Source organism: Mercenaria mercenaria, chromosome 2 (genome assembly GCF_021730395.1).
Source record: "Mercenaria mercenaria strain notata chromosome 2, MADL_Memer_1, whole genome shotgun sequence".
Lineage (NCBI taxonomy): Eukaryota > Metazoa > Mollusca > Bivalvia > Venerida > Veneridae > Mercenaria > Mercenaria mercenaria.
In genome coordinates, this window is record NC_069362.1 from 87110734 (window position 1) to 87136142 (window position 25409).

At 35.8% G+C, this 25409-nt stretch overlaps 1 protein-coding gene across 1 annotated transcript in view; it reads right to left on the bottom strand.

Annotated features, from left to right (window-relative positions):
- Positions 1–2249: 2249 nt before the first annotated feature.
- Positions 2250–25409, bottom strand: part of LOC123564512 (probable helicase with zinc finger domain) — a 43797-nt gene continuing 20637 nt past the window's right edge. Inside the window, exons 12-24 of the mRNA XM_053527091.1 lie at positions 25036–25209; positions 23883–24108; positions 23409–23519; positions 20199–20320; positions 19438–19644; positions 18241–18411; positions 15000–15210; positions 14041–14334; positions 13362–13469; positions 12935–13010; positions 12427–12622; positions 11849–12119; positions 2250–11511 (exon numbers count right to left, since the gene is read on the bottom strand). Coding sequence (XP_053383066.1) covers positions 9934–11511; positions 11849–12119; positions 12427–12622; positions 12935–13010; positions 13362–13469; positions 14041–14334; positions 15000–15210; positions 18241–18411; positions 19438–19644; positions 20199–20320; positions 23409–23519; positions 23883–24108; positions 25036–25209 — 3745 coding nt within the window. The 3' untranslated portion in view covers positions 2250–9933. The remainder of the gene's footprint in view (positions 11512–11848; positions 12120–12426; positions 12623–12934; positions 13011–13361; positions 13470–14040; positions 14335–14999; positions 15211–18240; positions 18412–19437; positions 19645–20198; positions 20321–23408; positions 23520–23882; positions 24109–25035; positions 25210–25409) is intronic.

The following is a 25409-nucleotide window of genomic DNA, read 5'->3' on the forward strand; positions in this document are numbered from 1 at the left end:
TCACCTCTCTTTCATGTTCCTCTTGTTTTTCTTCCTGTATAATTTCCCTAATCCTATCACTAGTACTGCTTTGAGAATCTCCATGCTTGGTCAAAGTATCCAAACTTCTCTCAATTTTCTCAAATCTTTCTTCAAACGATGAAATCTTAGCAAGCACTTTGGACAGTGAAGGCATAGCAATCCTACAATGAGTACAGCTAAAGAATACAGATTCATCTTTACCAATTTCATTAAAAAGACTAGCTTTTAACTTTGAACACTTCAAGCAATATGAATTTACACAAAAACTACACTGTAATCCTCTGCTTTTCATAGTGAAAGTTAAATCACAATCTCTACAAGATGGTTTGCCCGACGAGGCGGTGTCTGTACAAGCCATTTTCCTCAATATTCGAAATAATCCAATAAAATTATTTTTTCAAAAGTACGCAGTAACACTATGTGCACTAAACCGCCAAGAATCCCTTCGTATTTTTCACTACTTCCAAGGATTTAACTGGATTTTCTTAAAATATTCCGAGAGCTATTATTTTTCCGCCATACTAGACCAGAAGCGGAAGTTTCATCTGTCACACAACTTAAATCACAATAAGATCTTGGTTCCTTTTGAAAACCAGCTAGATTCTATCATGGGTTCTACTGGAGTTACTACCCCTGAAAGGGGCATTCTATTTGGGCCCTTTCAGTCATATAAAGTTTAATTTATGCTTTGATTTGATACAAACTTGCATAGAATGTTTATCTTGATAATCTCTAGGCCAAGTTCAAAACTGGGTCATGTGGGATCAAAAACTAGGTCACCAGGTCAAAACAAAGGAAAAGCTTGTTAACACCCTATAGGCCACATTTATGACCCTACCTTCATGGAACTTGGTCAGAATGTTTATCTTGATGATTCCTAGGCCAGTGTGAAACTGGGTCAAGCATGGGTACCTATGATTTTTAATACAAATTTCCGTTTTAAACTTGACTCTTAGTCAGTAAACAGTTGGTTTCTTCATGGAACTTGGTCAGAATGTTTATCTTGACGATTCCTAGGCCAGTCTGAAACTGGGTCAAGCACGGGTACCTATGATTTTTAATACAAATTTCCGTTTTAAACTTTACTCTCAGTCAGTACTCAAAGTTTAAAGAAATACTGTCCATAGGAAAATATTTTGCCTATTTACTTATTGAAAACTGTCAGGTATGTCTTTAAGTAAATTATTTTAAAATTGGGCCACCAGTTTCTGACAAGATTTTTAAAGATATAGGGGAAGTTGTCCAACCCTCTGGCAGCCATGTATCTTTATGATTAATTTGAACTATTTTGGTTGAAGGTCACCTTAAGAGCACCTTGGCCGTTTGAAATTATTTTAAAATTGGGCTCACAGTTTCTGGCAAGATTTTTAAAGTTGTCACTATATATATATATATATATATATATATATATATATATATATGGAAAAGTGACAATGCCCTCTAGTGCCATATTTTTTTGATGAATCAGAATTGGTTGATACTCGCGCAAGGATCATTTGTGTGAAATTATTTCAAAATCGAGCTAGCAGTTACTGACAAGATCTTTAAAACTTCCACTTTATACTCGTAGGGAAGTAAAAATACACCCAGGTGGCCATGTCTTCTGATTTATAAGATTTTTGTTTATCTTGGTAGAGGGTCAAACAAGAAAAAATTCCAAGAAATTATTGTTAATTTGGACTAGATGATTTTTGAAGTTCCCGCTTTATATATTTAGGGAAAAGTGACCATGTCCTTTAATGGCCATGTTGTTTGACAAATCGGATTCAATAGAACAACTTTGGTAGAAGATGGTAGATGGTTTCATTCAAGAATTTTCTTTTCCCTGCCATGACTGAAGAGTTCTGCATAAAATAAAATTCTTTGAACAGGACACATCCAGGTCAAGTCTCAACTTCCACCAAATGGTTCCAAAGGAAATGTGGTTTGAAGTGTGGACTAGCGGTGGTCTAGTGGTTAAGGTTAAGGTAGGTAGCTCAACCTACGTCATGGGTTCGAGCCTTCTCATACGACACCTGTACTAGATTTTCCAGGACAGCGAACTAGAGAGTTGTTCAAATAAGCTTGAGGCTTTCATCACAATCCGGCTAAATGAATTACTTTAAACTAATAGTGGACTAATGACAGTGAATGATCACAACAGCTCACCATAAGCATTGCGCTCAGATAAGCTAAAAATTCTTGTGCAAGCCAATGGCTATTTTTGACAAAGAACAATAAGACAGGTATGGATTACACCTTTTTAATTACTACAGCCATCCACACCCTACATATCATTCATTACACTGATGACAGATAGAGTGAGATAGATGCTCACTACAACATGTATAATCTACTGTAGATGCAGCAGTCAGAACATTGACTACACACATATCTATGCTTACATATCATACACACCTTTTTTTTTACAATATTCCAGGTAATTTTTAGGTCACTATTTCTCTTTTTTGCATCTTTTTGTCACATCTTTGCTTACATATCAACCAAAGCAGTTTTGAATTGAGTAAATGGGTGCTAAAAAGCCAAAAATTAATAGACAAAGTCTACATTAAAAATTAATTACATTAAACCTGATATGCAGTCATGGACATGTGTGAGAAATGGCTACCACATCCAGTTAAAGTAACTGAATTAAGAAGAAATAACATTCCATGATGAACTCACTTCAACTTAAACTTTTATGGACAACAAACAGTTAAGCATAACAGGGAAAATATCTAACACACTTGATTATAATATGGACCATTTGCAGAACTATTTATTTCCCGTATACACCTAATTTGTAAATACCGGTAATGAATGTATCCAATTCTAATTTCATTTTGTCTTTTCAACTATACATAAAATTTGGGGTAAATTAGTGAAGTATTTCTTCAATGTTGTTATAATCTTCCATAAATGTTAAAAAATTAAAGATACTCTAAATTACTAATGTTCTGGCAAATAAATACTTCAACATATGACCAAAGTATAAACGTCTTTTACAGTTTATCATAAACTGGTTTAACAATACGTAACATTAGATTCTTTAAAGATAAAAAATAAAAATAACATACCCATCACTGACAGATCAATAACCTGTTAAAGATATGGCATACCGATAACATTTATTTGTCTAATGTCATTAATGCAAACTGTATTAGTATTAAAATCAAGGAACTGTTTTTGACAATAAAAGACACTTCTTCTGCAAAAAAAAAAAAAAACTGATCAGGTTTTCTTGTCTGAATTTTTTCTTCTTTTGTTAATAAGCATCAATTTTATAAAATTTAGAATCAACAAAACTATAACATGTTGAAAGAATTAAGCAAGAAAAATTCTTAAAACTCGACAAAATGTTATCCTTTCCATAAAAATTTCTATGGTTAAAACTGGCATAACGATGCATAAAGCATGCCATTTAAAATATACAACATGGATATAAAGTACAATTAATACTCGTATGACCATGTTTTTTTTTTATTCATTTCAAACGCTACTCTTTTGTTTCTTTGATATGTTAACTTTTGTGCTATCAATAACAAATTTTTCTGTGTGTATTTTCCACCTTCGCCATTTTTAAGTCCAAACAAATATTTAGCAGTTAGAATTAAAAAAAAAAAATCAAGACAGTGAAGCAAGGGTACTGTGTGCACAAAGAAATATTGCACCAATCAAGAACAGAGAAATTTTAACAAATGTCACAAGTACTAAAAAAAACAGCCCAAAAACACAAAGATAATGTCTAGCGAAAGCGAGTTTTGTACCCCTCACCATTACAGCAAATCAAATCGCTGTGTAACACTGATGTATAAAAATATTTATCTGCATCTTTTCCACCTGATTTTTTATACAGAAACAGTCAAGAAAGGACTTTTTTAAACTGTAAAACATACCTTTAATATACTTTTTCTACTACAATAAGTACATCCAATGAAAAATTAACACAAACATATTTGTCTATTTGTACTCAACAATTTTATGTGCAAGGGATTCTTTTCTTCCTTTAAGATAGAATCTTGAATTGTTTCAAACAAAATTTAGCACTCAAATAATAAAAAGATTTATCCACTGTTAAATCATTATTCACAGGGAACTTATTTAGTAGTTGACTGGATTTAGATAAACCAATAAAATTCCTATTTCTGGTTTCAAATTCACATCCCTATGAAAAAGGCATTTTGTCCAAAATAACAGAATTGTATGCCCACAGGATTGAGTAATTTCACATTATATACATTGTACAAGCTGAATACTGAGCTTCCTTCATTGGTTTATGTTAGGTTAAAAGTGGCCAGTACTTGCAATGTTTCTACGGAATTATTTCCTTCCATTAGTTTTGCTGTATCATAGAACATTCTCAAGACAAGGTAGACAACACATAAGGCAACTGTATAACTTTGATTGAAGCCTTGAACAGTAAAAGATTAAAGCATTACAAAAATACCATGTGTACAAGTTACATTTATACAAAGAATATATCAGAAAACAGAGATTATTTCAAACAGTTTGGTTACATCAATAACTATAGCCAACACCAACCAAAAACAACACAAACCTTACTTTTTTTACCATTCAGCTCAAAAACATGGTAATTGTACACATTTTGTCCTTGCAATGTGAACCAGTTTTGTGATGACAGTTTGGTAATAGAAATACATAGAACTTGATTTGTGTTATACTGAACTTGGCTATTAAACAAGTACATGTCTAAAACTATCCACAAAGACATAAAGTCATATTTTTACTGTTGTATAGTTACAGTAACACCCCAAGGTGGTTCAGTGAAAGTTTGGCTTTACTAGTGATGTCTCCCTATTACATTTAGGTACTATCACTGAGTACATCTGTAATACCACAAACCTTGAGCAAGCTGATCTAAAGTAGTCTAACATGAGGGAACTCTTAACTTGGAGAGGTTCAACATGCCAGGGATGTGGGGCAACAGATTTAAAACCACTCCAATCCCAAGTCACCCCAACCCCCCAAGATTTAAGACCTGCTAATGTTCTAACTGTAATACAAAATGTCATGATCTAAACATGTATATATGGTTAAGAAAACCACAGCAAAGCTTATGTGTGGTCTAACAGTTTTGTTTCAAGTTTAAAATGTATCCCTGTCATTCAGTATAAAAATAAATATCTGAATGAAAAGCCATTTTAAATGGCATTTATATAAAGCAATATTTACTATCCAGACATGAAACTGAAGACCAAACATAGCTTTGTCACACATTATATTCTACACAAGGATAAAACAGTTCTTGGTTATATGTTCACAAAACCATAATTGAGCCGCACCATGAGAAAACCAACATAGTGCATTTGTGACCTGCATGGATCCAGACCAGCCTGCGCAGTCTGGTCAGGATCCATGCTGTTCGCTAACGGTTTACCTAATTGCAGTAGGCTTTGAAAGCGAACAGCATGGATCCTGATACACATCAGGCTGGTCTGGATCCATGCTGGTCGCAAACGCACTATGTTGGTTTTCTCATGGCACGGATTATCTAGCACTATCCTAAAAAGCACTACTATGAATGGGTGCTACTTAAAAATGGGACTTACCTGAAAATATTAGAAGTAATGTGAATAAAAATGCTTGTGTCCTTGCGACATACATTTGCTCTAATGCAGTCTTTGTGATTAAATGTTTCTGATAAATGATACATACTTGTATAACATGGTTACAAAATACTCCAATTATATTTCAAATACATGTGTTAATATGTTACATTAGTCGCAAAGAACAAGCACTTTCAATACACAAGTGAGTTTTATTTATATATATATATATATTAGTACAGGGTGATTCACACCATTTTCATAACAAGTGAAAAAAAGAAATATGTGTATATTAATAATAAACAGTATACAATGATTGTACAAATATGTTATTTTCATAATCATAGCACAAAAAAAATGAGATGAAATGCAAGTGAACTGTTAATCTATATGATAGAATGAGTCTGTAATGTACATTGTTCAACAGGAAGGGCTTATTATTACTTCTGTTGCAATTTTTACGGTATCCAAACCGTCTGTAATACAACTGTCATTTTTAGAATATGTTTCACGATTTGGGGAGAAAATGTGTAAGCAGCCGTGTAGCTTGTTAGTAGAACATCAGAATGCTATCCTAGATGCACACTTTTCTTACCCAAAACACAGTAAATCCAACACATAAATTTCATCCATTTAAAGTAATGGTAGTAAGAGCACTAAAAGCAGTTGCCTAGCAACACATGCACAAAAGCAGCAGGAAAATGTGTAGCATTTCAGTGACATGAAGCAATAAATGTTCCCGGTCCATTTTCTGCATATATACAACTTCTCATCATGCACTTAATGCATGCTCAATGACTGAGACAGATGTGGGATGGAATTCCAGAAAGTTCACATCAATCAGATATATAATTGAGCCACACCATGAGAAAACCAATATAGTGCATTTGCGACCAGCATGGATCCAGATCAGCCTGTGCATCCGCGCAGTCTGGTCAGGATCCATGCAGTTTGCTTTCAAACCCTACTGCAATTACAGAAACTGTTAGCGAACAGTATGGATCCTGACCAGACTGATGCACAGGCTGTTCTAGATCCATGCTGGTCGTAAATGCAGTATGTTGGTTTTCTCATGGTGCAGCTCATGTGTTAACAATGCAATGATATACAAGATTAAATTTGACATATTACCTCATATGATACATGACACAACAAGTGAAATGTTAATATTTACAATAAACAGATACTTCTCTGAATATTGTGTGATGCAAATTGAAGAATTCTGCAAAAAAATGGAGTAATGTTGAAAATGCACACAATTTATCAAGAAGCAAGTTAATGATGCTTTCAAAATGGAATAAATATACAATATAAATATAAATGTGTAAACAGTGCACAAACATATAAAGTGCTGTGTTACACATGTTAAAATATCAACACCAAGTACGTAATCAGTATCAATATATCGTACTTCAAATACGTAACAAACAATCAATATACCAGGCCACAAAGAGGCTAGAATATTCTTCTTATGCAATCTCTAGTACTGTACAAAATAACCATTTCTAATATCAAGCTATTACTGTTGTATGGCATAGAGTATTATAATACAAGATGTTTTAAAAATGTCTCATTCAATTCACTATACAGCTTACATGATCAAGAAAAATAATTTTTTAAGTCAGGTGCTAAATTGCTAATTTGTGCTTTATAACAGTCGAGATGAAAAAAACCCTGCAAGATTAGAAAAATATTCACTATTTACATACCATGATGACAATATTTACTCAACAAAGTTAAAATATTATACTGAATGAGAAAATGCAGGTTTTAGTGACCAGCACATTTCAATATAATCAGACTCCCTAGAAAAAAACACTATCAAATATACAAGAAACCATCTTTTATACCTGAATGGTACATCAATTAATAATAAAAAATAATGTATGTAAATACATCATAGTGCTGGACACTACCAAAATCTAGACACTAAGTTTACAGAACTATAATGTGAGCATAGCGACTATTTGTTACAAACTTGAAGAATACTCACTTATAAAAAAGGTAATCAATCTACAGGTGAAGACTAACATCACATTAACTTGGCATCAATATCAGGGAACATTAAATACGCTACTGACCAAACCATTTCCCAAGCAGTGATACAGTTAAAAACTATGTTTTGCTTTCCTTAAAAATGCAAAAAACTTCAGATAACAAAATTACAATTTATTAACTCAGGGTTCAAGCTTGGGGGCAACTAGTAGCAAAGTAGTCCCTTTGAAGCTCCTGACTTTGCTCAAAGTGAAATTCAAACCACCAGATTCTTTTTATCTACACTTTTCTAATTACTGATAACTGGCCTGTTAGTTTACAAGTGTGTCAACAAGACTTGAACACATGCCTAGGGCATAATTTGAGCTCCACCTACTTAATGCGCTTGTGAAATTTTTACAATACGAGTGAAAGTGAATCAGATTATACTTTACATTAGAGGCAATTGTATGCAGCAAATTAGTGACTCACATCTTCGTCACTTTGTCCTTCATCGTTCAACATGTGCAAGTTTTGTAAACGCATAATTTTGGTAAACAGAAATATTTAACCTCCACTGTTTAGGAAAAACTTGTAAGCTGTCTCCTTAGAAATATTACAAACAAAACAAGAGCTGTCTCCGTAGGATGATACATGCCCGATGGCACTTTGAATGAATAGTTATGGCCAATGTTAGAGTTAAGGACCTTTGACCTACGGAGCTGGGTCTTGCGCACGACACATTGTCTTACTGTGTCACACATTCATGCATAGTTATTTTAAAATCCATGCATGAATGACAAAGATATGGACCAGACATGCCCATCAATGCACTATCATGAAAAATGATCTTTAACGTCTGTGACCTTGACCTTTGAGCTACGGACCTGGGTCTTGCGTGTGACACGTCGTCTTACTGTGGTACACATTCATACCAAGTTATTTGAAAATCCATCCATCGATGACAAAGATATGGACCGGACATGCCCATCAATGTACTATCCTTTAACATCTAAGTGTGACCTTGACCTTTGAGCTACGAACCTGGGTCTTGCGCATGACACGTCGTCTTACTGTGGTACACATTTATGCCAAGTTACTTGAAAATCCATCCATCGATGACAAAGATATGGACCGGACACGCCCATCAATGCACTATCCTTTAACGTCTAAGTGTGACCTTGACCTTTGAGCTACGGACCTGGGTCTTGCGCACTGCATGTCGTCTTACTGTGGTACACATTCATGCCAAGTTATTTGAAAATCCATCCATCGATGACAAAGATATGGACTGGACACGCCCATCAATGCACTATCCTTTAACGTCTAAGTGTGACCTTGACCTTTGAGCTACGGACCTGGGTCTTGCGCACTGCACGTCGTCTTACTGTGGTACACATTCATGCCAAGTTATTTGAAAATCCATCCATCGATGACAAAGATATGGACCAGACACGAAAATTGCGGACAGACTGACAGACCGACAGACTGACAGACAGTTCAAAAACTATATGCCTCCCTTCGGGGGCATAAAAATGCTGGTATCTACTGTTCGACTTTACAAGGATTTAAATGTAGATTCCACTTTTTTCAGCAATCTACTTGTAAAATTATCTTAATGGAGATAAAACTTCTGCCATATCGGGTTACTCAACTACCCTGATACAAGATATTGCAAAAATCAACACCTTAGATAGAGACAGAACCTTAAATTTTAAAAGAAATAAACACAAATAAGGTCTAGAAATTGATCTCAAAGTCCTTAAAATCCCCAAAATTATTTACAAATGTGGATTAATTAACATATAATTGTACTGATCTGTTTCACATATGCCTACCTAAGAACTATTTAGCTTGTATTTTTGAAAACATTTTTTTTCATAATTTTAAATCAAAACTATAATTATTGCATGGGAAATGATGTAACTAAGAAAATGAATGGTAATATAAATGGTTTTATTCAGAAACAAGCAAAATTAAATTATTTTCAGATCTGTGCCTACATATCTTTTCAAAAGCTTGGTGCAGTGAGGTGCTTTAAGCTTTTTTTATGTATGAAAAATATATCTGCTACAAGTCCCTCAACTTCTCCCTTAATCAGCTGAAGGGACAAGTGACCTCCCCAAAATATGGACCTAGCTTGAGCCCTGATTAACTTCACTTACTATTCCAAAATGATTCAAATCTATATAACAACATAAAACTGCCTTATTTTAAAAAATATAGAATTTTGCAGTTTCTGGAAAACAGATTACCTTATGGTAATGACTAATTGCTGTAAAACTTATCAGCCTCTAAGATATACACAATCTACCCAAAACAAAGGTGATTTACCTAAAATGTTCCCATTTTTTACACGTTTATAACAACAAAGCTAAACATGATTTTTCATTCAGAAGTGACCATGGGCACTCCTATTTAAGTTATCATTATTGATATTGAGATTACGCAGGAGTTCTAGAGGGTCAGTGTTGATATCTGTTCCCGGAGTATGAAACCCAGCAGGTGTCATGGGTGTCTGGGGCTCTAACATTGATGGGTCAAAGTCTGTCTCCCTATAGGATGGCAACTGTTGTCGTACAGCTCTGGCATATGATGGCATGGGATCCTCTTCGTGTGAACTGCCAGATGAAGACTGAGGGGGATCGCTTGCAGGAGTTCGTACAGGAAGATTGAGAAAGAGTTTTCCTGCTGGAGGCGACGGTTTACTGTGATGCATAGCCTCCTTTCTAAACAGCATGTCTGCAGTCCTTTCAACATCCTCTTCATCAACTTCATCAATATTTTCTTCTATCATTCTCACTATGTTTGTGATTTCAGTTGGTGTTCCAAGTTCATCACTGAATTGCCGACTAAACCCAGTTGTATTAGTGTTCAATTTCAGGGCTCTTGGTGCTTTAGCCGCAATTGTTTGCTTCTCTGATTTTGAAATTGACTGACTCTGTGATTTCACTATTGTCTCTGTATGAACCCCGGTCTGAGTTTCCGTTTTGTACACAGTAGAAGCTTGATCTCCATTTAACACAGGGGAAGTGGAGCTTTCATGAGAACCTTGAGAGCTGTAACTTGGACTCTGAGAGACTGGTCGTGGGCCACTATGCTGCCTTCTTCTAAATGTTGGGAATTCCATCTCTCCCTGAGAGTTCCTGGGGCTATCTTTTGCTATGCCACCCTGCTGCTGAGGTGCAGGCGAACTTGTCAAAACAGGAGTGCTGGAGCGCGAGTTACTGCCACTTCCTGGTGTACCATACAGCAAGTGTGTTGGAACATGTTTAACATTTGGAAGTAACTGAATATGCTGCCCAGTATTTGAACCTGGTGACATAGATAGTGCATCTGATTGACTACTATCAGTAGGGGATGTAGGGTGGTTCCCTTTCACAGCGCCATCTGAAGAACTTGCAGGCGACACACTTCCTGAACCAGGTCTTGGCTGCATTTGCACATGAACTGGTTGAGGCATCATGTAAGGGTATGGTGGGCGTGGCATGTTGGGATAGGAGTAGTAATATGGAGCCTGCATTGCCATTTGCATGTACCTTGGATCTTCTGGTGGGATGACATACTGCGGATAAGGGTAGTACGGTTGATACATTGGCATTCTAGGCACCATATTTACTGTCACCATCCTTTTCTGGCCAGATTTCTTTGTAGACTGTGATCCCAATGTCCCAGACTGCTGCTTTGATGCTGCAGATTTTGGGGGCGTGGCTGTTGCCCTCGGTGAGTCACTCCGGTCTTCATCATCTCGCTGCACAGGAAGGACTGGCTGTGCCGCCACCTTAGCTTTGTTTGCTGCAGACTGTTTAGGTAGAGTTCCCCTCACTTGACCTTTCCCTCCCATTGCAGGGTACATGCCAGGGTGGGGTCTGTATACAAGTGGTCCCATGTATGGGTGATATGGCTGGTAAGGTGATGGGTACATCATTGGCATATATGGGTTTCCATTAAAGGATAGCATATCCATAAACTGCAAAGATTATGGCAATTTGAAAATTAAAGATAATACATCCCCATTATCCTATATCTTTATTGGTCAAACATGGTATCATCTATGGTGACTGTTTCAAAAACTAGGAATTGTTTTCATAATCAAGGGCAATTTAATTATTTTGCTTTATCATGGAAATTATGCTTTGCTTCAAATCATTACTATTATTTTCACATGCACATTTTAGTCTAGGCATATTATCCCACTAATTAACTTTAAAAGGAATTTACCACATTCATTAATTGAACAGAAATGTTGCTTTGGAAAATATGTGTGCATGAAATAGCAAACTTAAATATCAACGGGGGGGTGGGAGGGGTCCTGATGGTTGCGGTCCCCTGTATGCTGCTGGATGATTAGGAGGCCAACCAACTGCTTGACCCACCTGACCAGGATGTGTAATAAATACAGGCTGTCCTTGCTGCCCGGGATATGAGGCTTTTGGAATGAACTCTGGGGCGAGAGGGTTGAGTATGTAAGTCTTTGTCATCTCTGCATTGTTGAGCAGGGACCTCAAGTGAGGTTCAGTCATCCCAAAGAAACTGTTGTTATCATTGCAAACCTCTATGTAATACTCCCATACTTTACTGAAAACAGTTACAATTAAACTGTACACACAACATCTAAGTATCTTCCAAATCTCTTTAATATAGATAACACTTTAACAACATAAACGAAAATGCAGTATGTGACACAACCATAATTTCTCTGCGTATATACAAGGTTTGAATAATCAAGGACCAGAAAATGATTTAATGACAGTACTACTAGGAAATTCCCTAGCATTGCTTTTATTTTCAAAGGCATTTTTTCTGAAGTTTTTAATGTGAAAAATAAAGATAAACAATTATTTAAAGATAAACCAGTCAAAGTGTAAAGATGAAAAATTCATACCTGCACCTTCCAGCCAGACATAACGAGACAGGGTCACCCACAGCTATAACTAACGACTGTGCGCGGGTTATGGCCGTATTTAAAAGTTTAATATTGGACAGGAAGCCTAGATCTAGCTTGTCTGCGGCTGCAGCATCAGTTGGACATGTGAACCTTGTACGCACTGTACTCATCACTATCACACGAAACTGCTTTCCTAAAATTGTAGTAAACAAAACATTTTATACGCAGTGTTCTTTGAACCCATTTTAAGTTCTGAAAAAAAAAACAACAACAACTCGAGCTTATCATACAAAATTACAAACTTATTGTGTCCTTAAAAGTTTCAGTCTCACAGATTCTTGAAACTGAGAATGTGCTTGTTATTTAAAAGGATAAACATAACAGTCCTTAGTTTTAGGTTATGTGGTCAATTTCTAAGAGTAAAATTAAACATCTAAATAAACTCACTGATATCACTGTGATAAGTTGCTTCTTTTATATAATATGAATGAAGAATATTTCATACCTTGAACATTTACAACTCTCTCCACAGACACTTTGAACATTTTCTTCTTTCTCAGTTCACTTCTGATGTGCATCACCTGTCAACATATAGTATTCAATATTATTTCTAACAAATTATAACCTGTAATATATCTCTCAAAGCAACACTGTCTGATGTTTAATGCACATGGTGGAGGAAAAATGATAAAAGCTTATTTAATCAATAGTTGATTGATAATGACCAAAAGTCAATCTGTACCCTGGTTTTAACATACATCCAACTTCATAAGTTAACTTCTTTCCCAAACAAACTGTGCTGCTGAGACAACAGTCAAACTGGCTCATCTAGTAAAGAAACTTTCTAGAGTTCAATGCTCTATCTCTTTATCACAAGACCTCTATCTGACAAGTTTTCATCATCATTTCAACCATACATCCAGTAAGTATACCTGGTCAGAGTAGGGAGCCACCACACATATACTGTTCTCATCAAAGTCACCCCATTCTGGAGGCCAGTGTTTCTGAAGATGATCCACCTGCTCAATTATCTCGTAGATCTGTAAATTCAAACATTCAAAACATATGAAATCAAGTGAAGTGTCACTCAAAACAGCATATATTGTAAGCTAATTGGTTATACAGCTTAACATTACTTTTACCAAATAAATCAAACGTTATTAACCCTTAGCCTGCTGCAGAATTTAACAGCCTTTGCAAACAGCTTGGAACCAGATCAGACGCCGATTAAATCGTCGTCTGATCAGGTTCCAAGCTGTTTGCTACTCTGACAATATTTCTTCCAATTTTGGAGCAAACTGAATGAACTTTACAATTTTAGCAGACGACATTTCCAGCAGACGACAATTTATCTAGCATGCTAATGGTTAATTTTCTGTTTGTCCATAAAAAATGGTAAAACACAGACTGATTATCCCTGAATAATCCTACATTATCTTGTTAGAAATTAATTTTAATAGTGGGTAATTATGCAAAATTTACAGCTTTGTCCAACAGCAATGAAACGTGATTCAACTAATACTGAAAATCCAGATGAATGACTAGTATGTCGTTAACAAATTTATAACAAATGCCTTCAACAAGGTAGTCAAAACTCCAGCAGTACATTACCTCAGCAATATTAAAATATCCTGAGCTATTTTCATGCTGAACCTCCTCTCCTCTCGCAGTGAAGAATGTCAGAGGATAGTATACACTATGAGCTATAGGATCTTTAGAAGCCTTCAGTTTGTTATCATAAAACAGCTCCGATGTGAACTCAATGATGGCTCTGTTGGCACGGTAATTCTCACACAGCATCACTTTACTAGGACTTTCATCCGGGTACATATCATACAGACGTTCTAGTAAAGACTTATGGAACTCTTGTTGTCTTGCAAAGTCAGAAAATGCTTCAGGACTCATCTGTAAAAATAATGTTTCTCTTGTTTTTTTTTGTTTATATTCTCAAAACAAAAATAATTTTCAGCCAAATGATTTTTTAAAGTCGCATCAACATAGTTTAGGTCATATGGAAACTTAATGAACCCCAGGTGACCCGCCAGAAAATATCTGAAGTCAGCTTAAGGCAAAATAAGCGACCTTCTCAAGAAACTGATAGACCAATATCAGCAAGGGCTGTCTTGAAGTCGGAGAACACACCTGCCCACAGAAGCCTCTAGGCAAAAAAACTTAATTTCCTAGAGTGACGTTTCCACAAATGTTTTAATCAATATTTTTGGTAAGTTACCATCAAAGTCATACATAAATAGGATTTAAGATCTGTATGAAGATACATGCCAATGTTTTGCAGCTGAAATACTGCACAATCTTAGGAATGAATACCACTAAGTGAGTGTGTATTTCTTGATGCAAAATTAATAATCTTCATTACATATACATTTACACTTAAAATGAAAACATTGATGTTTATGAACTTTGTGACTTGAAATTATTTTAGATAAATGTGTATGTAATAATACACAATGCAGTAAGGTCATCAGGTGATTAACTATGATTTAAATATTTCTGTCTTACAAGTCTGTTTAAAGACATAACAAGGTAACAGCTATGCAGCACTGAATGCTTACCTGCATATGGTCCCCGGCTAGTACTACTCTAGTATGAGGCCCTGCTAGGGACAGGGGAATCAGCATGTCACATTCCAATGCCTGTGCAGCTTCATCCAGGAATATATGAGTGAAGAATCCCGCAGGAAGGTCCAGGTCAGACAGTAACCGAGCTGTACTCAATGTAGTGATAACTACTCTATGCTTCTCTACATCTTCTACCTGTGGGGCCCTGAAAATTCATACAAAGCATTGAGAATATATGTACTAACTGAAGGTGTGCAGTATTTCTGTAACTTTTGTTACTGCTTTTTTTACATTAACAGTCTATAGCTCAATGTGCTAGACAACAATGGTTTACATGGCATATTCAGGCATTACTGTAAAATCATTTAATTTTGTGGGCATGAAATTTCGTGGTTTTGGTCAAAACGGCAATTTCGTGGGGATATGAATTTGTGGATTTGAACTTTTGAACATAAAATGAATCGGAATTTTACTTGTTCATTGGGATTAAATTTCGCTGTTTGACTCAACCACGAAAATTTGTACCCCACGAATATTAATGATATCACAGTATTTTAAATTTCCTTATTCTCCTACTGTCTATACAAATTAAAAACCTCAAAAGAGATGGAAAATTTATGAATTGTCATAATATTCCACAATGACTTTACTAACAGTTATACATACTCCACTCGAGGACATAGCTTCATGCAAAATACACAAAACAGCATTTTTAAATTTTCGACTTTCATCTCATGGATATTCTGAAGAAGCCGGACAAATTTTCATATTTTGCCTCCATTATTTTCTCAAACTAGAGCTATCACTAAAGGTGATGAATGTACCCCCCGCAAGCACTGACACAGTACATTGCAATTTGACGCACACGAGATTGCATAATTATGTGGACTGTATGTATATAGACTGTATGTATACAGTGTAGTAACAAAAAACAAAGTCTCATAACTATGCAGAATATTTATCTAAAAGAACATAACATGCACCATGCACAACTAGGGTTGGTACTGATCACATGTGTGAAGTTTCATTAAATTGTGTGCAAGGGTTCAGAAGATTAAGCGTGCACAAGATTGCATATGCAGACTGTATGTACATAGTATGTGAACAAAAAACAAAGTCCCATAACTATGCAGAATATTTATCTAAAAGAACGTAACATGCACCATGCACAACTAGGGTTGGTACTGATCACTTGTGTGAAGTTTCATTAAACTGTGTGCAAGGGTTCGGAAGATTAGGCGCGTACAAGATTGCATTTGCAGACTGTATGTACATAGCATGTTAACAAGTCGAAAAAGGGGCATAATTTTGAAAAAAAATGCAAAGTAGAGTTATGGGACCTAACAGTGCATGTCAAGATTACATGCAGACTGTATGTCATAGTATGTTACAAAAAACAAAGTCCCATAATTGGAATTGTTTTTTAAAGAACCTAACATACCCATGCAAAACTACGTTTTACGATCACATTGTTGAAGTTTCATAAATGTGTCAAGGGGATGAGGAGAGATGGTTGCACAAGATTGTGTCTAATGATATATAGAACGTACAAAAACAAGTCCCCTTAACTCTGTCAATCATTTGTGTCTGAAAGAACCTTCATACTGCGATTGCATTGAATACCGTTTTACTGATCACTTGTGAATTCATTAAATTGTAGTCGAGGGGAAGGGTAATTTGTAAAGAGCAAAGATTGTGTCTACGGACAGTGAATGGCAGACAGTTAACCTGAAAAGTATGACCCCCCCTTACAACTTTGTTCGGGGTACAAAATATTGACTAAATAAACCAACACTCCACAAACTCACTCCTACTACAATTCTAATGTAATCAGGGCATAATTGTAAAATAAAATTAGGTTTCCTGGGGCCTCATGGTCATAAGTCATTATTTTCCAGTGAAGGTTAAACAGTTTAGTCCATACATTATGTTTGGTATGGTTCTGTATAAGAATACCTTATTTACAAATTTGCCTCAACATTGACTCCTTTTAAACGCACGCCTTGTGACCAATGGTTTTTCATAGACATAGACAACTACCAAATATCCTGATGAAATCCATAACCTGCATTTGTTAAAACGCCTAAATAAAGTGATATTATGTGTTCGAAACTGTTCTGTAGTTCTTGGTTCCCAACAGGTATTATAGAACGGAGTCAAAGTTATTTGACATTGTATTAGTTTAAGAAAGCTACCTTAAATACTAATGAATATTTCAAGCAATTCTGAAAGTACCAAGCTTGTGCCCAGATGTCCTGTATACAATTGTTAGAACAGTCTTGAGACAGTCTGTATTCAACGGTTGACGGTATAAACTCGGCAGTGGCGACGCATCAGTTACCCCCATTCATACGGATGTCAAAAACTCTTTTATGTAAATATCAGCACATGAAAGGAAGCAACAGTACCAATCTTAATTAACAGAATAATCTCAACTTTTTCTGCTTGGGGCTTGGCAAAAATATTGACTGATATTTAACTACTCCAATTCAAATCAAAATTCATCATGGCAATGAATACATCTGCATGCAAAATAACAAAATTTTTCAAATAGGGTCTAAAACGGGATTTAAAGTAGTTTTTCCTAATGGTTATAACTTAATTTCATTTAACCTAGATTTCATAAGGAAAATTCGGTAAAGTTTAAAAAGTCCATGTGTTACAAGTTTTCTTGAATCGACTATGCTATTTTAACAATTTGGCAAACAGTTTTGACCTGATTTCATGAGATAATATTCTGACAAAGTTTCAAGAAAGGGAAATGTTGGTCTCTAGAGTTTTAAAATTTCTTCTGATTCGAACCTAGTGACAATATTTTGACCCTCGTTACCCAGTTTTATTTCTGACCAGATTTCATAAGGAAACACCTGAGAAGTCTTATAAGATCAAGTACAAAAAAATTCTTCACTAGGTATTAAAAATTCTCTATGATCTGACCTAGGACCTGTTTTAACATCAGAACCGTTTTTTTTAGCCTAGGTTATCACATAAACAACATTAAAAGTTTAAACATCAGGTTTAGAAAATGGCCACAAAATCTAAATGGATCCTTGATTACAGAAACCTAGCGTGGAATAGCCTAATAATGTTCATTACATGTGTCCGGAAACTGTTCTTGTTCGGGTACTGGTTCCCAACCAGTATTATAATAACGGACCACAAAAGCTTATTTGACCATGACTTTTGTTTAAGATGCGCTACTTTCAAATACTAATGGAATATTTCAAGACAATACCTGAAAGTACCAGCTTGTGGGCCGGACTGTTCCTGTATACAATACTGTAGAACAGTCTCTGAGACAGTCTGTATCCAACGGTGACGGTAATAAACTCGCAGTGGTCGCGCTTCAAGATTACCCTCCATTACATACGGATGTAAAAACTCTTTTATGTAAATATCAGCAGCACTGAAAAGGAAGCAACAGTCCAATTCTTTAATTAACTAAGAATAATCATGCAATTATTTCATGCTTTTAGCTTGGCAAAACATATGTGACTGAGTTATTTATTACGTTGTCAAATCAAAATTTCATCATGGCAATGAAAACATCTTGCATGCAAAACTTAACAAAATTTTCAAATAGGGTCTAAAACCTTAATTTAAGTTAGTTCTCTAACTTGAGTTATAACTTAATTTTCAATTTAACCTAGATTTCATAAAGAAAAAATTCGGACAAAGTTTTAAAAAGATCCAAGTGTTAACAAGGTTTTTCTATGATATGACCTACTGACCTAGTTTTTCACATCTGGCAATACAGTTTTGCCCTAGATTTCATAGAGATAAATATTCTGACAAAGTTTCAAGAAGATAGGGAAATGTGGTCTCTATGGTGTTAACAAGATTTCTCTCTGATTCAACCTAGTGACCTAGTTTTTGACCTCTCGTAACCCAGTTTTATTTCTGACCTAGATTTCATAGAGGCAAACAGCCTGAGAAAGTCTTATGAAGATCAAGTACAAAAAAAATGTGTCTTCTAGAGTGTTAACAAGTTTCTCTATGATCTGACCTAGTGACCTAGTTTTTAACCTCAGGTAACCCAGTTTTTATTTTGTCCTAGACTTTATGGAGACATTCTGACAAAGTTTCAAAACAATGAGGTAGAAAATGTGGCCCCAAAAGTGTTAACAAGGCTTTTGCATTGATTCACCTAGTGACCTAGTCTTTGGCCGCAGATGACCCATTAACTAACTTGTCCAAGACTGCACTGAGGGTAATATTCTAACCAAGTTTCATCAAGATTTTGCAAAAATTATGACCTTCAGAGTGTAAACAGTCATACTGTTGACAATGACGATAGACAACGATGAGAATGACGACATACAACGACACACAAAGGGTGAATTCAATACCTCATCTTGAGCAATGTGTGTTCATATATGAGCTAACAAAAATCAGCAATGTACCTTCATAATGTGTCTAACAAGCTCCTTACCTATTAGAATGGGTACATATCAATATTCTTGTGTTTTCTTCTAGCAGGACATGTTTTGCACACTGTGCCAAGGTGTATGTTTTGCCAGTTCCAAAAGGACCAACAATAAGCAAGGGAGGTACTGCCATATGGGAATATGCTGCACATTTCCTGATAGCCTCCCTTTGATCCTCATTAGTCCTGTCTCCAACATCCTCTTTCCATGTCCTGAAATTATAACAATATCCTCTGTCACATAAAACTAGAAGATTTGAAACAAAGTAGAAACATTTGGATTTATTTATTTTTGGTTTAATGTCAATGCAAGAGCTAAATGTATATGGTAACTCTTGTTTAAAGATGAAGACCCATGACGGCCTCTACATGTACTGAAAGATGGGAACCCAGATTGAAAAATCAAACTTACACTACCCCGCTGAATGGAATACACACTTGAGGTAATTCAGGTCATGCCATGCTAAACCCAAAAGCTGTGAGCAGTAACTCGTAATAAGTCAGTGTGAAAGTAATATATATTTTATGAATAAAGTGAATGATAGTAATTTAATTTCAGACACAGTTCAGTTTTGCTCATCTTATAAATACTCCATTCTGCTTATATCAAATAACTGAATGGCAATGCATAGGTAGATTTCATAAATCTAACTTGCCAGTAATGTGGAGGAACTTGTGAAAAAAAAGGAAATGAAACAAACTTACCAGTCAACTGGAGGCATTAGAACTAACTTTCCAGTCTTGGTAATATAATTAAAGTGTCTTACCAGTCAACTGGAGGCATCATTGTGAGGGATGGTGTAGGTGGGAAGACTATATCGAGAGTGGATAGGGCATCTACAGCATGGTGCATCTCACAGAAATGAAGTCTATTCAACTGGAACTGAACCTGAAAAACAACACAAGTAGTATAGGAGGCTTGTTAACCTTTAACTTGCTAAATTTCTAAAATGGACTTGTCCATAATTTAATTTGGGCAGTATCTTTTATCATTCAAAGGGCTTTTCACTGAAAATTTACCGACTGAATAGCCAACAGCACAGACCATGATCAGCCTGCAATTGTAATAAGAGAGTTTGATAAAGAGAACATGGGGTAAACTCATGACACCAAAGAAATCTGTGAAGTCTGAAAGCATAAGGCCTAGTAGTTTTTGAGAAATCTTTTACATGTAAAACTATAACCTGAAATTTTAATTTTAAAGCAGCCTATATTCAACAGTTTGGAAGAATTAGCCTGTAGTTTTCAAGAATCCGCTTAAATGTAAAATTTTAGAAGCAAACACAGAAGAAAAATATTGAAGGAGGACCACACATTGATCAATCTTGTAAAGTTTGGTTGAAGCTGGCTTTGTGGTTTGGGATGAGTTCTTTCAAAAGATGAGCTGTCACAGGAGACAGTGCGCTCAACTATTTTGAAGCTGGATAGTGAAACTGGGCACATCTGAGGAAGTTTGAGCTGTCTCTGGAGTATTTAATGACTCCAACATGGATGAAGATATTGGACAATAGCATAAGTCTGTGTCAAAAGAAATAAGTAATAACAGAGATATAGTGTATCATAACATTAAATAAGTATAAATGGGAAACATTATTCATTGAATATTTCTACACAAGTAATGCAGCATGTGTCATATCATGTGAACAATAGTGTGGAATAACTATTTTAAGCTTGAATCAAATCTATTTAGTAACAGCTGAGATTGGGTGTAAGTGCATCACAACTTGAACCTGAAATTCTAAAAAGAGGGCATAAATCGTAAAATATTGGTGCCAGCATTGTGGATCTTGTGTCATATGGTGTAGATGATGATGTGGAACAACCACTTTAAGTATAAATCAAATCCATTTAGTAACAACACAGATATGGTGAACAAGAGCTGTCGGATGACAGCGCGCTCGACTATTCGAAGAATTGATTGAAGAATGGGGTCAAAATATTTCCATAGATTTTCAGACTAAACAAAAAAATGGATTAAACAAAAAATATTCCTGTATTTGTGGATTTCGATTAGTCTTGCACTAAATGGCAATGTATGACCATGATGGCAAATATGTTAAGTTATATGTTAGGCAAAACATGGACTTATATGGAAAATTTAACTAATTTCCAAGTCCAAAAAGGGCCATAATTCAGTCAAAATAGTTGACAGAGTTATGTACTGTTGCCTACAGATGGAAATCATGTTGATAAACTAGTGTTAAAAGTTTCAAAGCCACAGTTCAAATAGTTTTGACAAAACACTGACTTGTAAAAAAAAACTGAACAAATTTCAAAGTCCAAAAAGGGTCATAATTCAGTCAAAATAGTTGTCAGAGTTATGTACTCTTGCCTACAGATGGAAATCATAATGATAAACAAGTGTTTAAAGTTTAAAAGCCATATGTCAAATAGTCTTGACAAAACATGGATATATACAAAACAGAACCAATTTCCAAGTTCAAAAAGGGCCATAATTCAGCCAAAAAAGACGAGAGAGTTACGTACTCTTGCCTATTGATAGAGACTATTATACTGAACAAGATATAAAAGTTTCAAAGCCATATGTCAAACACCTTACACAAAATATAAACTGGTACGAAAAACTTAACCAAGATTTCTAAGTCAAAAGGGGCCATAATTCAGTCAAAATGCTTGATGGAGTTAAGTACTCTTGCCTACAACTGGACATTGTGATGGTAAACAAGTGTTGAAAGTTTCAAAGCTTTATCTCAAAAGACTTTGTCAAAATGTGGACTGGTACGAAAAACTTAACCAAGATTTCTAAGTCAAAAAGGGGCCATAATTCAACCAAAATGCTTGATGGAGTTATGTACTCTTGCCTACAACTGGACATAGTGATGGTAAACAAGTGTTGAAAGTTTCAAAGCTTTATCTCAAATAGATAAAGCGAAGAACTAACTCCAGAAATATACTTTTTACTTCAAAACTAACATGTTTCGTCCATTGGACTTCATCAGAGTATAATAACAAAATAGTATGACGTCACAGCTTTATCTCAAAAGACTTTGTCAAAATATGAAATGGTACGAAAAACTTAACCAAGATTTCTAAGGCAAAAGGGGCCATAATTCAGTCAAAATGCTTGACAGAGTTATGTACTCTTGCCTATAACTGGACATGGTGATGGTAAACAAGTGTTGAAAGTTTCAAAGCTTTATCTCAAAAGACTTTGTCAAAATGTGGACTGGTACGAAAAACTTAACCAGGGTGTGACGCCGACGCTGACACCGACGCCGACGCCATGGTGAGTAGGATAGCTCTACTTCTTCGAATAGTCGAGCTAAAAAGCATCAAAATTAAACTGAATTTCGAAGCAAATAGGGGCACAATTCATGAAATATTGGTGCAAGAGTTATGACCCTTTTTCATACGATGTGTGTGATGTGGAACAATTGTTTTAAGTTTGAATCAAATCCATATCAAATCCATTAGGTAATAGTAGAGTTAGTGCCATAACTCTGTAACTCCAGAGACTCTAGGTTAATCCAGCTGGTTACTGAACCTGGCTGAGATATGCCTCAAAACATTGTTATGTTTGGTGAATACTGGTTAATAACTACTCAAATTAGAGGGCAGACTAATTAAGTGGATGCTACAAGCCCATCAGGGGCAGGCATTATCTGCAGATGGTGCAATTAAGTATTCTGATGCAGGATAGTGAAATAGAGCATTTTAAATGAAACAAGATCTACCCATGGAGTGAATAAAACCCCTGCAATACTGCTTTGTCAGGAAACAAAACATCCTATAGACCAAGTCTAGTATAATTCTAACCAACAGGAGAACATTTGAATTAAAAATGTTGACACTGGAACATCCACCTTTACTAATAGCTCACCCAAAACAAAGTTCAGGTGAGCTAAAATGAGGATAAGATGCATGAAATATAAGTGCAACAGTTATGGACTTAATGTTGTGTGATGTGTGTGATGATGTGCAACACATATGCAAGTCTGAATCAAATTTGCTATTACCTCTACAGAAAATTCCTGGTCACAGGTGAGCTGCAGTTCCTCCACACACTCACTGGACAGTCGTAAAAATATAAAGTTCTTTCCTCTGTCCTCTATTACTGCTTCATAAACCTACAAGCGTATAAAGTTTCAACTTACTAATGAAATATATCACCAGTGTATTGAGACAACTGTACAAGATAAACTATTTACAATTCCTGTGCAAATTAAAGAATGTTTTCAAAAGACAATTAAAGGGTTGTAAGAAAAACTGATAGTACTCAGCTTGAACTAGACTGTAAGAAAGTTTTGTACTTGCTTATTCTGAAGATTGTGGCAGTTTTCATAAAATAGACAAGCTTTTAGACAAAATAGCAAAGGCAATCCACTACTTTGGTTCTTATTGTCCAACCTGCTACTCTTAACAAGATCACTAGCTTTACAATCTTCAGATGTGAAACATTATTACAACACATGAAATGAACTCTATCAAACCTTTTTAGGTAGTGCATTATTTTTGGATCCAGGTTTATGTGGGGCCAGCCACACAAGGTTTGTACTCTTTAAAATCAGTCGTCCTGCAACTGAGTCAACAGAGAGGTCATCCTCCAACTTCATACGTGCAAACAGTTCCCCATCCTGGGCAAATTTGGCTGCAGACAGGGACCCTGGCATCAACAAGAAACGATTCACTAGCTGTAATGATGTGGTGATGTTAAACCTGCAGAAAAAAAGAAATAATGCTTACTCCTCATTTCTTCCTTAAGATATATATAATTATTTTCCATGATAAACTTAAATAAACCGAACTAAGATCTTATCAAGGCGATATATTAAGATAAATGGAGAAGTCTGCCATTGGCTATTATCATGTTTTTAACTTCTTGTCTGGCTGTTCCATTATTTGTAACTGAAAACTAGAAATGTGTCCACAGGACACAGATGCCCCCACTACATAACAAAGGACATAAATTTTTTCCTAGGTCATGGGCCGTAACTCCTACAATACTGAATGAATCCGGACGCGAAACCCCAGGTGCACAATTGCACATGCTGACCAACATTCCTGTAAACTTTGGTGACCCTAGGTCAAATACTTTTGGAGCTACGCGTGACACAACATTAAAATGACCAATTGTTTACTAAGTCTGGGGCCATAACTCCTACACGACTGAATGAATCTGGACACAAAACCCCAGGTGCACAACTACACATGCTGACCAACATTTCTGTAAAGTTTTGTGACTCTACATCAAATACTTTTGGAGCTAGGCGCGACACAACACTAAAATGACATATTTTTACAAAGTCAGGGGCCATAACTCCTACACGACTGAATGAATCCGGACGTGAAACCCCAGGTGCACAACTACACATGCTGACCAACATTCCTGTAAAGTTTTGTGACTCTAGTCAAATACTTTTGGAGCTAGGCACGACACAACATTCTTGGATGGACAGAAGGACGGACGGACAAGGGCAAATCTATATGCCCACCCCCAACCGAAAGTGGGGGCATAAAAATGCACATGATGTTGTGAGGTCTCAGATAAATGTATTTATAAGATTTAGCCATGTCAAAAACTACTGTTGTCACATGTAATCACAGAAATGTACAGTAATAATATGAGTCTTACTGGATACATACTTGGATATTTTATCAATCTGTGAGAGCTCCTCAACATAAAGCATCTGATGCATCCAGAGCCTGTAGTTCTCCTTGGTCGGTGTTTGCATGAGGTGTTCTGAGAACTTGAACTTGTTCATACCTGGCAGAGAGTACTTCTTCAGCAGGTCTATAGACTTCTGGTCCTCAGGAGCCCTGTTCAAAACACAACACTCTTGATAAGATGATTCTGAAGAACCTATCACTACAAGATACTGTTAACCCTATCACTACAAGATACTGTTAACCCTATCGCTACATGATACTGTTAACCCTATCGCTACATGATACTGTTAACCCTATCGCTACATGATACTGTTAAACCTATAGCTACATGATACTGTTAACCCTATCGC